The sequence below is a fragment of the Strix uralensis genome, chromosome 28 (genome assembly GCF_047716275.1).
Source record: "Strix uralensis isolate ZFMK-TIS-50842 chromosome 28, bStrUra1, whole genome shotgun sequence".
NCBI lineage: Eukaryota > Metazoa > Chordata > Aves > Strigiformes > Strigidae > Strix > Strix uralensis.
In genome coordinates, this window is record NC_133999.1 from 2,569,646 (window position 1) to 2,582,190 (window position 12,545).

At 66.0% G+C, this 12,545-nt stretch overlaps 2 protein-coding genes across 5 annotated transcripts; one reads left to right on the forward strand and one right to left on the reverse strand.

Annotated features, from left to right (window-relative positions):
* The first annotated feature begins 538 nt into the window (after nt 1–538).
* FHIP2B (FHF complex subunit HOOK interacting protein 2B) lies at nt 539–8,157 on the forward strand. Of its 4 annotated transcripts, none has more exons than XM_074852169.1 (17): nt 539–672; nt 762–840; nt 1,852–2,021; nt 2,906–3,010; nt 3,173–3,295; nt 4,079–4,240; nt 4,326–4,522; nt 5,251–5,359; nt 5,439–5,515; nt 5,685–5,874; nt 5,973–6,139; nt 6,242–6,364; nt 6,439–6,529; nt 6,620–6,763; nt 7,084–7,224; nt 7,319–7,419; nt 7,498–8,157. In XM_074852169.1, exons 1-17 carry the CDS (start codon nt 628–630, stop codon nt 7,601–7,603), a joined length of 2,130 nt encoding a protein of 709 aa, XP_074708270.1. In that variant the 5' UTR covers nt 539–627; the 3' UTR covers nt 7,604–8,157. The 4 variants fall into 4 exon arrangements, with proteins under 4 accessions (XP_074708270.1, XP_074708271.1, XP_074708272.1 ...); XM_074852170.1 differs by having other exon boundaries at nt 1,852–1,985; XM_074852171.1 differs by lacking the exon at nt 7,084–7,224.
* A 99-nt stretch (nt 8,158–8,256) lies between these two features.
* On the reverse strand, nt 8,257–10,934 carry NUDT18 (nudix hydrolase 18). The gene is made up of 3 exons (XM_074852405.1): nt 10,567–10,934; nt 10,259–10,472; nt 8,257–9,030 (listed from the first exon to the last, which is right to left on the reverse strand). The coding sequence occupies exons 1-3, from the start codon at nt 10,720–10,722 to the stop codon at nt 8,441–8,443; spliced, it is 960 nt and encodes a 319-aa protein (XP_074708506.1). The 5' UTR covers nt 10,723–10,934; the 3' UTR covers nt 8,257–8,440.
* Nucleotides 10,935–12,545: the final 1,611 nt, after the last annotated feature.

The following is a 12,545-nucleotide window of genomic DNA, read 5'->3' on the forward strand; positions in this document are numbered from 1 at the left end:
GTGAGGTTTTCAGGGGGGGCTGTCCCTGTCCCAGTGCAGGGGGGGGCTGTCCCCATCCCAATGTGAGGTTTTTAGGGGGGTTTGTCCCCATCCCAGTGCAGGGGGGGGCTGTCCCCATCCCAGTGTGAGGTTTTCAGGGGGGGCTGTCCTAGTCCCAGTATGAGGTTTTTAAGGGGGATGTCCCCATCCCAGTGCACGGGGAGGGGGGGCTGTCCCCACCCCGTTGCGAGGTTTTCGGGGGGGCTGTCCCCACCCCAGGGCTGCCCCCCCCCGGAGCAGCTTTAGGTTTCTGTGACCTTTCCAAACCCTCCGCCCCAAATACTCCACCACCCCCCGACACCTCTCCCACCTCCGTCCCTCACCTCTCTCGCAATCCCCCCCCCCCCATTAATCCATCCCCACCCCGTGTCCTGCTCCCCAAAACCCTCCCGGAGCCGGAGCCTGGAGCCGCGGGGGGAGGTGCCGTGGCCGGGCCATCCCCCCCCCCCCCTCGCCCGGCGCCGGGCGGAGCCACCGGAGCGGGGCCGCGTCGGGGCGCAGCGGAGCGCGGCGGGACCGGGACCGGGACTGGGGCCGGTGGCGCGGCCGGGGTCAGGGTGGGGGGGTCGGGGGGGGGGGGGGGCAGCCATGCTGAGCCGTTTAGGCGCGTTGCTGCAGCAAGCGGTGGAGATGGTGAGTGGGGATGGGGGGGGGACACACACGGTGGCACCGGGACCGGGCGGGGGGGGGTTTCTGTACACCCCTGACCCCCGTGTGCGCAGCGGGAGCCCAGCTTGGACCTGCTGGAAGCCTTCACCGAGCACTGGAAGGGCATCACCGGCTACTACCTGGAGGCCACGGGTGAGTGGGGGTCCCTGTGGCTTGGGGGGGGGGGGGGGGCTGTGGCCTGGGGGGGGTTCCTTGTAGCGTGGGAATAAAGTCCCTGTGGTGTGGGAACAGGGTCCTCGTGTCCTGGGCAAAGGTCCCTGTGCCCTAAGATAAGGTCCTATGGCCTGGGAATAAGGTCTCTGTGCTCAGGGAGGGGGGTCCCTGTGCCCTGAGATGGGACCCTGTATCCTGGGACGAGACCCCGTGACTTGGGACAGGACCCTGTGCCCAGGGAGGGGGTCCCCACTCCCTGGGATGGGACCCCATGTCCTGGGACAGGACCCCATGCCCAAGGTAGGGGTCCCCACGCCCTGGGATGGGACCCCATGTCCTGGGACAGGACCCTGTGCCCAAGGAGGGGGTCCCCACGCCCTGGGATGGGACCCCATGTCCTGGGACAGGACCCCATGCCCAGGGAGAGGGTCCCCACACCCTGGGACGGACCCCAAGCAGCACCGTGCCGACCCTAGATCCCCATGGCCGACCTGGCACGCAGGACTTTGGCGTGGGACCCCCCTTTCTGTACCCTGGGAGGACTTATCCAGCCGGGTGCTTGGCCCAGCCCGCCCCTGACCCCCCCTGCACACCAGCAGGGGGGGTTTGGGTGGGTGTGGGTGCTCCTGGGAGCGTCTGCAGGTTGGGGCACGTCCCTCTCCGACTGAAAACAACCCGGAGAGCTTCAGCCCTTTCCCTGGCAGGATCCTGGTCCTTCCCACTTGTCCCCCATAGCCCCCCTCCCCGGGACAACCAGCTGCCCCCCCTGGGACAACCGAGAGCTCGGAGCGGGGCCGCGGGGGCGTCCGGCCTCTCGCTAGGCCACGAGCGGAAGGAGCAGGCGCTGGGCCGCCATCATCACATTGCCATCTAGCGTCATCCTCGCGGAGGAGGATTCTGGGCCAGCACGACTCGGGGGGGGGCTACCAGCCAGCAACCCCCAAATACACCCCCCGAGCTGCGCCACGTCCCCCATTCCTGTGTCGGCAGACGAGAGCGTCCCCGCCAGACAGACGGACATCCCTTGGCGCCTCAAGCAGATGCTGGACATCCTGGTCTACGAGGAAAAACAGCGGCCGGCCGGGGAGACGGGGCCGTGCCTCGAGTACCTGCTGCAGCACAAGGTCCTGGAGACCCTCGGCACGCTGGGCAAGGCCGAGGTGGGTGGGCAGGCACCGGGAGAGACGCTTTGGGGGGGGGCTGAACCCCCCCCACCACCGCATTACAGCACCCACCAGCCTTTTCCAGCTGCTTCGCGTGGGGCTGCTCAGGAATTTTCATTCTGAAGCTCTTCCAGCTGCGCAGCGGGAGTTTGTGGGGTGCGAGCTGGGTGGGGGGGTGTGGCTTTTTTTTTTTTTTTTGGGGGGTGGATTGCTCGGTGTAAGACCCCCGTTGGGATCCTTTTGGGTGCTGCTACAAGGGGCTCTTGCATCCGTGCGTGCATGGGGAGGGTGTTTTTTCCCACCAGCACAACCAGCACATCGCTGCATGGCTTCACAGGACAAGGTGTTTTTAGACAGATTCCCCCCCCCAAAGTCAATTTTACCAATTTTACCAAAGTCAATATTACCAAATATAACAGCTCTGCTGATCCTTTATTGCTAATAAAAATGAGGTGCCCTGTAAATACCCTTTTAGTGAAACATAAGCAAACTCTAGCGCAGCGTGGGCTTCCGAAACACGCGCTGGCCCTGCCGTGACCGTGAGGATTTGGGTTTTTTTGGGGTGCTGGGCTGTAACTCCCCATCGCCTGCATCGCAGCAGTGGGAAAAGGGAAATAATCCCCGTGTTTTGTTTTTTTTTTCTCTCTTTTTCAGAGAACTGAGTTCAGTCCCAAATTGCTAAAGGGAAGGGAGCCTGGGGGCCCTGGGGGAGGGTCCGTGGGCATCATTTTGGGGGAGCAAAACTGGGGTGTCTGCTGAGTGTTCTCACAAGCCCCCTGCACTGGGTGCTGCGCCGGGTGATTTGGGGCAGTTACAGGGTAATTAGGTACAGGAACAGGTAAGTGGGCTGTCGCTGATGCTTCTCCCCATCTCCCTCCCAGTACCCCCCCGGGATGAGGCAGCAGGTCCTCCTCTTCTTCAGCCGGGTGCTGGGGCAGGTGCAGCACCCGCTCCTGCACTACCTCAACGTTCACCGGCCGGTGCAGGTGAGCCCCGCACCCAGGGAGGGGCTTGTCAGGGGCTGGTGGGTTGTCCCAGCTCACGGTGGCGATGCCATGTGCCGGGGCTGGCCCCATCCCTGCCAAACGCTGCCGGGGAGCGATGCCAGCGGGAACGGGGAGCCACCAGCCCTCTCCCTGCCCCGCCAGAAATTGCTCCAGCTCAGCGGTGACCACCTGGGCTCTGGCACGGAGAAGGAGGAGGTGCAGTTCGCTGCCGTTCTCTGCGCCAAGATCAAGCAGGATCCCACCCTGCTGACGCACATCCTGGAGGTGAGGAGCCCCCCTGGGCTGGCGGGACGCGGTTGGGGTCATCTCTGGGGTTTGGGTCGTTTCCTTGAGCGTCTTCACGTGCTTCACAGCTCCATCCCCGCTGCAAAGCTCCGCGGGGTGAGCAGGAGGAAGATGGTGGCTATGTATTTGCTTAGTTGGCTAAAACTGGCCAGCGGTTGCCCTTCAGTTAAGGGCATATGACTGTAAAACTAGAGCAACCCGAAGAAGGGGAGGAGGGATGCATCCCCAGAGTTACATGTGCGTTTTGAGCGCTGTGGACTTCAGAGCAATTTTTTAGAATAATTCAGTAGTGACTTAGTGGCTGAACTTAAACTCCTGTTTCTCCTGGAAGATGTTTCTGTGCGTATGGGCCTTCAGATAATTCAGATTACTGTGTCAGTCTCTATTAACGTGACTTAATTTGTGGTCTGGTCACGAGCCTTTGGTACCTGTGGCACACGTTGATACTCAGTCCAAGTGTCCCGGTCTTGTTTCTTTATTGTGTAGAAATGATATGGCAGCTGTCCAGGTCTCTGCATGTTGCTTTGGAACTGACTCCTAAAATGTCACTATTGGGGTTGTTGGGTGTTGGAATGGGCTGCCCAGGGCAGGGGGGGAGTCCCCATCCCTGGAGGGGTTGAAGAATCGGGTTGACCCAGCGCTGAGGGATCTGGTGGAGTTGGGAACGGTCAGGGGGAGGTTCATGGTGGGGCTGGAGGAGCTTCAAGGGCTTTTCCAGCTGAGAGGATTCTGGGATTCTTTGCTGCTCCTCTTCCTCTCCAGGGCAAGAGTGTCCTGAATGGGAAGAGAGCCCAGGAGCTGCCAGCCTGCCCCGTGGAAGAGGGTGCGGAGCATCCCCTGGGCACCGCAGCCGCTGCTGAGCCCTCCCCGCCACGGCGGGACAGCAACCTCGTCACAGCCTTGGTGGGGCTGAGCAAGAGCAAGGTAGGGGGAAAGGGCTGGCAAGGAGGGGATGGAAGGCGCTGCCGGTTGTGTGATGCTGCCTCTCTCCTCCTCCTCCTCCTCACAGAAGAGCAGGGTCGCGCTGAAGGCTCGGGAAAACCTGCTCTTGCTGGTCGGGCTCGCCCAGGAGGCGGCTGCTGCCTGCCTGGTGCGGAGCAGCGCCCTGTGCCAGCTGCTGACGGAGCATCTCTGTGACCTCTACAGCGCTGTGCCCACCTGCACGGACCCCGCCGACATCCTCGCCATGGAGAGGGTCAGCTGGAGGTAAAGCGGGCGCTGGGCAGGGTCCCCCCCAGGCACCACCAAGGCTTTGCCAGAGCCCCACAGCCTCTACCCTATGCTGGCTGAACAGGAGCCAGCAGTGTGCCCAGGTGGCCAAGGAGGCCAATGGCATCCTGGCTTGTACCAGCACTAGCGTGGCCAGCAGGGACAGGGAAGGGATCTCACCCCTGTGCTCGGCACTGGTGAGGCCGCCCCTTGATTTTTGGGTTCAGTTTTGGGCCCCTCACTCCAAAAAGGCCCTTGAATGACTCGAGCGTGGCCAGAGAAGGGCAACGGAGCTGGTGCAGGGTCTGGAGCACAGGTCTGATGGGGAGCGGCTGAGGGAACTGGGGGGGTTTAGTCTGGAGAAGAGGAGGCTGAGGGGAGACCTCCTGGCCCTCTGCAACTCCCTGAAAGGAGGGTGCAGAGAGGGGGGAGGAGTCTTGAGCCAAGGACCCAGCGGCAGGCCAAGAGGGAATGGCCTCAAGCTGCGCCAGGGCAGGGTCAGACTGGCTCTTAGGAAGGATTTCTTTGCAGAAGGGGCTGTTGGGCGTTGGAATGGGCTGCCCAGGGCAGGGGGGGAGTCCCCATCCCTGGAGGGGTTGAAGAGTCGGGTTGACCCAGCGCTGAGGGATCTGGTGGAGTTGGGAACGGTCGGTGTGAGGTTCATGGTTGGACTGGAGGAGCTTCAGGATCTTTTCCAACCAAGATGGTTCTGGGATTCTGTGCAGGTCACAGGGTGATGCTGCCGACGACGGGGTTTTCCCAGGGAAGGAGAGCCTGGCTGCCTTCTTCGGCTGGCTGGACTACCTCGATGAGGTGGTGGTGGGCGCCCACCCGGTAAGGAACCCCCAGCCAGGCTCACGGAGCACCCAGCCCCCCACCCGCGCCACGGCTCAGCCTCTGCCGTTGCCCGCAGGTCGTGGCAGATGCCATCAGCGAGGCCGTGGAGGAAAGGTTTTTCCAGGGCATCCTGCAGCCGCAGCTCCTGCAGATGTGAGTGTCTGAGGCATGAGGCAGCACCCGGGGGGAGAGAGTTTCTCCCTCGAGGACCCCCTCGGGGCTGGGTCCGTAGGGTCCCCCTTGCCTGCGCCTCCTTTTTCACTGCCGTGAGGTGCTGTATCTCAGGAAGGCCCCTCGCAGCATCCCCCTGCGTCCCCGGCAGGTCCGAGCTCGACGTCCTCCGCGCCACGGCCGTGCTGACGGGCACTGTACAGCAGATCCGCGCCCCTCCCCTGCTCCACTGCCTCGTGCTCTTCCTGCTGGGACCAGACCGGCACCCCGAGATCCCAGGGGACACCCCTCATCCTCTGCGCACCCAACTCATCAACCGCTGCAACCACCTCTCCGACGAGGTGAGCCCCATCCTTGGGGTGGTGGTGGGGGGGTGCTGGGGCACGGGCGATGTTGGGGTGTGGTGCCAGCCGGTGACACCCCCCTCGCCATGCTGCAGATCAGCCTGGCCAGCCTGCGGCTCTTCGAGGAGCTCCTGCAGAAACCCCACGAGCACGTAACGCACAGCCTGGCCCTGAGGAACCTGGAAGCCAGGGGCTACCTACAGCGCAACCCCCCCGCGCCCGACGAGCGCGGACCCCTTGAGCCGGACCCTGAGGATGGGCTGTGAGCAGTGCTGGGGTGGGGGGCGAGGGCGGGGAGGTGCAGGGAAGTGGGGGGAAGCCCCTCGCTGCCCACCCAGCTAATACCCCTGCGCTGGCCCCGCAGGGACCTGGAGGAGGATCCATATTTCACCGACGGATTCCCAGACGCCGGCTTTGGGATGGCGAAAATTCCTCTGCCGGCATCGGCCCCGTCGGGCAAGGGGCAAGTGAGCGAGGTGGTCAGCAGGTAGGGATTTGCAGGGGCTGCTGCAGCACGGGGGGGCTGCATCCCCCTCCCCACCCCTCTCCCCTTTCTCCCAGCTTCCTCTGCTTGGTCCCGGAAGAGGCGAAAACCTCCTCGTGCATGGAAGAAGGTGGCTACGACACCTACGTGCACGATGCCCTGGGCACGGTGAGTGGCTGAGGGGGGGGTCCCCATCCCCAGCCGTGCTGGCCTCCGCTCCAGCTCTCACCCACCATCACCCCTCGCCCCCCCACCCAGGTCCAGGCGTGCCGTGCCAGCGCAGCCCCATGGGGGTGGCCCCCAGCCCCCCGGCCCCTCGACGCCTGCCACCCCGAAGGGACATTTTACGAGGGTCACTTCCTCAAGGTGCTGTTTGACCGCATGGCCCAGATCCTGGACCAGGTATTGGGGTGCTTGGGGATGTACCTGGGTCCCCACCACGCTCAGCCCCCCCAGCCTTGGCACAACCCCCGCTCTGAGCTGGCACAGGCTGGGGGTTGAACAGAGGATTCTTTGTCTTCTCGTGGTTCTTGCTGGCCGCAGGGACCCACCGTGGAGGGTGGGAAAAGTTTTTCCAGGGTTTGGGACCCCTGTAGCGGGAGGTAAAGTGGGCAAGGGCAGCGTTTGCAGCTGTTGGGCTCAGGACCCCACCGGGGGGGGTGACTGGGGGGGGATCGGCTGTGCTGACCCCCCACTGAGCACCCCCCCACCCCCCCCCCCAGCCCTACAGCTTGAACCTGCAGGTGACCTCGGTGCTGTCCCGCCTGGCCACCTTCCCTCACCCCCACCTCCACGAGTACCTGCTGGACCCCTACCTCAACCTGGCACCCGGCTGCCGCTCACTCTTCTCTGTCCTCGTCAGGGTAATGTCACCCAGGAAGGGGAGGGGGGGACTTGGGGACACCCCCCCTGCCTCAGAATGGGGCCTGACTCTTCTCCACCCCCTGCCCCGTGCAGGTGATCGGGGACCTGATGCAGCGGCTGCAGCGTGTGCCCCATTTCAGGGCCAAGCTGCTCCTGGTGCGCCGGCAGCTCATGGGGCTGGTGCCCGGAGAGCAGTAAGTTTGAGGGGGGCACAGGATACCCCTTGGGGGGGCTGCATCCCACAGAGCCCCCCAATCCTCGTCTCCCCACAGGATGGACCACACGATGCTCTTCAAGGGGGTGGTGGTGCTGGAGGAGTTCTGCAAGGAGCTGGCTGCCATCGCCCTGGTCAAGGGACCGCCGGAGGGGCCCCCCTGAGCTGTGGCTCCCCGACCCCCCCGCCGAGCACCCCTTCTTCGGCTGGGCTACCACGTGCCGGTAGCCCAGTAGCCAGGCATGGCGGTGGCACCCCGGGAAGGACACAGGCCTCGCAGCGCCCGGCGAGGAGGAAGAGGAGGCGCAGAGACCTTCCCCAGCGCCTTGGCCAACCCGGAGGTGACGCCACCTCCCCGGGTGCAGGATGGGGCCTTTCGGGGTGCAAAGTGAACTGTGCTGCGTTTCCTTCTTGGGGGGGTGGGTTCCTGCCCCCCCCAGCCTCCACCAGCCTCAAGCAGGATTTTTTGGGCAATAATGGGATGTGCGGGGCAACGCCACCCCCTCAGCTGCAATAACTTGTCTCCCCCCTCCCCTGCCCCGGCTCTGGGGCAGGGCGGGGGGGGGGGGGGGGGGTGGGTGTGTGTGCATGTGTGCACACACGTGTGTGTGTTTGTGGCTCCTGCCTGGCAGGGCCAGGGCACCCCGAACCCCGCAAAGCCGGGCACGGTGTCCCCTGGGTGACAGGTCTCTGCTGGAATAAAGCCGTGAGCTCAGCACCCCATGCTGTCCCCCTCCCTACACATCCCCCCCGCAAAAAAACAAGCTCCCCACTCCCCCCACCCCATCCCTCCCTCCTTCAACCACAGCCAGGTGGATGCAAGAAGCAGCAACCGGGTTTATTTCTGGCTCTCAGCACCCCGCCCCGGGCCAGGACCCAGCCCCAAAACACCCCCCCCAGCCATGGGGGGGCTCTCACTCTGGCACTCACCAGCCACATGTCCCAACCAGCCCCCCCCTGCCGTGCCCAAAATGGGGCTGCTGGGGGCTTTTGGGGCACTTTTAGCTGTGGATGGGCACCGTGGCGCGGAGCCGCTGCAGGATTCGGCCCTTCAAGCTCTCCTCCTCCACACGCCACCAGTGGAAAGTGGGGACACGCAGCTCGGGGGGGGCAGCCCGAGGGCTACCGGGCGGGAGGCTCAGTACCACGTTGAAGCAGATGCCATCAGCCCCCCCAGGCCCCCCAGCCCGGTGCTGTAGCCCCAGTAGCCCCAGGGGTCCCGGGGGGGGGGCTAGCGGCAGGCAGTCCCGCAGCAGCCGCAGCGCGGGCAGGCGGAGACCCCTGCGGAGCTCGGCCGGGGACGTGCCACAGGCCACCACGGGCAGGTGGGGGGGCCCGGTTGCGCCCAGCAGCACCCAAAGGTCCCCTGTGTCGTTGGCGAAGGTCAGCAGGAGCCTCAGGCAGAGCAAGGCGCAGGGCAGCTCCTGCGGCAGCGTGGGGGGGTGCGGGGGGCTGCGGCGGTAGCGGGCGGCGAGGTCCAGCAAGGGCAGGATGTCGGGGGCTCGCAGCGGCAGCGCACGGGGGTCCCCGGCCCACCACGCTGCTTGCAGGGACTCGGCGTCGGCCTCCTCCAGGGTCTTCAGGGTCCCACCTGTGGGCAGAGAGACGGCGATGGCCTGGCACGGGGGTGGCGGGGACAGCAGGACACCGGCACGGGGCTGGGGGGGGCGGCAAGACCCCAGGAGGGAGCTTGGGGGGGGGGGGGGGGTGCCAGGACTGGGGGTGGTGCTGGCAGGGGACAGCGATGTCCCGTCGTGGGGCTGGCAGGGGACAGCGATGCCCTTTACTAGGCTGTGTCGAAACACGGCACTGTTCTAGCTACTGAGAAGAAAAAAATTAGCTCTGTTGCAGCCCAAAACAGGACAGGATGGCAGGCAAGGCACAAAGGTGACAGGGGACACCGATGCCCCACTGTGGGGCTGACAGGGGACACTGATGCCCATCATGGGGCTGGCAGGGAAGGCCAATGCCCTGGCACAAAGGTGACAGGGGACACTGATGCCCTGGCACAAAGATGACAGGGGACACCGATGCTTGGACACAGGGCTGGCTGGGGATCTCAAAGCCCATTGTGGGGCTGGCAGGGGACACCAGTGCCCCACCATGGGGCTGGCAGGGGACACCAATGCCCTGGCATGAAGGTGACATGGGACACCAATGCTCAGGCATGGAGCTGGCTGGGGATGTCAAAGCCAATCGTGAGGCTGGCAGGGGACACCGATGCTCTGGCACGAAGGTGGCAGGGGACACTGATGACCTGGGACAAAGGTGACAAGAGACACCGATGCTCGGGGACAGGGGTGGCTGGGGATCTCAAAGCCCATTGTGTGGCTGGCAGGGGACACTGATGACCTGGCACAAAGGTGGCAGGGGACACCGATGCCCATCATGGGGCTGGCAGGGGACACTGATGATCTGGCATGAAGGTGGCAGGGGACACTGATGCCCATCACGGGGCTGGCAGGGGACACCGATGCCCATCATGGGGCTGGCAGGGGACACTGATGACCTGGCATGAAGGTGGCAGGGGACATTGATGCCCATCACGGGGCTGGCAGGGGACACTGATGACCTGGCATGAAGGTGGCAGGGGACACTGATGCCCATCACGGGGCTGGCAGGGGACACCGATGCCCACCCATCACAGGGCTGGCAGGGGACACCAATGCCCATCGTGGGGCTGGCAGGGGACACTGATGGCCCATCACGGGGCTGGCAGGGGACACCGATGGCCCAGCACGGGGCTGGCAGGGGATGCTCCAGGTGAGCCACGTCCTCCCCACACCCCTTCAGAGCCGCAGAGGCCCACGGACACGCACCGGTGGGGCGCGCGAGGAAGGCGAAGCGGATCCAGGCCGGCCCCCTCTCCTCCAGCGCCAGCAGGCTGAGCGGTTGGCACTCCAGCCCCGTCTCCTCCTTCACCTCCCTCCTCATGGCGGCCACGATGCCCTCGCCGGGCTCCATCCTGCCGGCCGGCAGGTACCACCTCCCGCGGCACTCGGCCTTGGCCTCCTGCACCAGCAGCACCTCGTCCTGCGGGGACCCAGAGGGGTCAGCGGGGCAGCGGGTGCCACCGGGGTGGGGGTCCCGCAGAGGGGAATGGTGGGGTGGGGGGGGGCTGCCTCACCTCCTCGTTGAAAAGCACGGCCAGGACGACGTAGCAGGCGTTCCTCCCCAGGCGGACAGGGCCGGTGGGTGGGGGGGGACCCTCGAAGTTCGCCCCCACGTCCCAGCCGCCGCCACCCAGCACCGCATCCAGCTCCGGTGCCGGAGCCTCCCCCATGGGGGTCCCACAGGCTGGATGAGGGGGGAGCAGAGCCCTCAGGCACCCACTCAGGGGGTAGCGGGGTTTTGGGGTGGGGAGGGCACCCCCCAGACGTGCAGGCGGGGGGGGAGGGAGCCCCGGCGCTGGTTGGGCTGGAGGGAGCGGTGAGGGAGGGGGTCCGGAGATTGCGGGGTGCAGTGCGGGAAGTCTCCCAGCAGTGGGGGGGTGCTGGAGGGGAAGGGCTTGCTGGACTGGGGGACGTGGAGGGGGGTGTAAGAGGGGAAGGGTCTGCTGGGCGGGGTGGGGACGGAGCAAGGGAAGAGCTCGGTGGCTTTCGCGATGCAGGGGGGGGTGCAGAAGGGGAAGGGTCTGCTCGATTGGGGGACACCCAGGGGGGCGCAGGAGGGGAAGGGCTGGCTCGACTGCAGCGCGTAGGAAGGGAAATAGTAGGGGAAGGGGTCACTGGGTTTGGGCAGGCGGGGGGGGCTGCGGTAGGAGAAGGGCTTGCTGGACTGGGGGAGGCATGGGGGGGCACAGTAGGGGAAGGGCTGGCTGGACTGCAGGGCGTACAGGGGGGCGTAGGGGAAGAGCTCGCTGGATTTGGGGATGCGGGGGGGGCTGCGGTAGGGGAAGGGCTGGCTGGACTGCAGCACGCAGGGGAAGCTGAAGTAAGTGAAGGGTTTGCTGGACTGGAGGAGGGAGGGGGGAAAGGGGCGGCTGGACTGGGGAACACTGGGGGGAATGGGGCGGCTGGACTGGGGAAGACTGGGAGGAAAGGGGCGGCTGGACTGGGGGATGCCCGGGGTGGGGTAGGAGAAGGGTTGGGGGGGCGGCGGGCTGGCCCAAGGGGGGGACGTGGCAGGCTGGGGGGGCCAGGGCGTGCTGGACTGCAGGGCGCTATAGGGGAAGGGCTGGTCGGAATATGGGGTGCATAGGGGGAAAGGTGGGGGGTCCGGCGGGGTGCAGGGGGGCGAGCTGGGCTGCAGGGTGCTATAGGGGAAGGGCGAAGCGGGCGGCGGGGGGCGGGCGGGCGGCGGGGCGCAGCGGGAGGAGGGGCTGCGGGGATGCAGGGTGCGGCGGGGAAGGGCTGGGGGGGCTGCGCTAGGGAGAGGGTTGGGGGGCTGCGGGGTGCGATGGGGAAGGGTTTGGGGGGGCTACAGAGTACAGTGGGGAAGGGTTTGGGGTGCAATAAGGGGAAGATTTGGGGGGCTGCAAGGTGCAGTAAGGGAAGAGCTTGGGGGGCAGTAAGGGAGGGGTTTGGGGGGCTGAAGAGTGCAATGGGGAAGGGTTTGGGGGGCAGTAAGGGAGGGTCCGGGGTTTGGGGGGCAGTAGGGGAGGGGTTTGGGGTGCAATAGGGGAGGGTTCGGGGGTCCGCAGGGTGCACCGGGGGGGTGGGGAGCGCAGGGAAGGGGCGCAGGGAAGGGGCGCAGGGAAGGGGCGCAGGGCGCCCGCAGGCCCCCCCCGCCTCCCTCCGCGCATGCGCCAGGGGACTCACCGCGTCGCGGGGCTCCGCCGCGCAGCCCCCGCCCACCCCGCCCGCCGCCCATTGGCCACACCGCGAGGGCAGCGCGCTTCCCATTGGTTATCCCCGCCGCCACTTCCCCGCCCGGCTACGGGGCGGGGCTTATCCTTAAAGGGGCCGGGAGGTTAAAAGGTGGTGACGCAGGGAGCAGTGCGCGGGCCGCGCTAATTGCGCGGTGGTAATTGCAGGCCCTTGGGGCGGTTGCTTTCCCGCGGCAGCACCTCGGGCCCCCGAGACCTCTGGGCAGCGACCGGCTGCGCTGTCCAGATGTTTTCCCGTTCTCTGTGAGGCGCAGAGACCGTCCCAAACTCATCTCACC

Coding starts and splice junctions, on each gene's coding strand:
- NUDT18 (XM_074852405.1), bottom strand. CDS start 10,722: ATGGGGGAGGCTCCGGCACCGGAGCTGGATGCGGTGCTGGGTGGCGGC. Junction 10,473..10,566: donor CCGTGCTTTTCAACGAGGAG/GTGAGGCAGCCC, acceptor GGGTCCCCGCAG/GACGAGGTGCTGCTGGTGCA. Junction 9,031..10,258: donor CTTCCTCGCGCGCCCCACCG/GTGCGTGTCCGT, acceptor CTCTGCCCACAG/GTGGGACCCTGAAGACCCTG.
- FHIP2B (XM_074852169.1), top strand. CDS start 628: ATGCTGAGCCGTTTAGGCGCGTTGCTGCAGCAAGCGGTGGAGATG. Junction 5,516..5,684: donor CAGCCGCAGCTCCTGCAGAT/GTGAGTGTCTGA, acceptor CGTCCCCGGCAG/GTCCGAGCTCGACGTCCTCC. Junction 6,530..6,619: donor TGCACGATGCCCTGGGCACG/GTGAGTGGCTGA, acceptor CCCCCCACCCAG/GTCCAGGCGTGCCGTGCCAG.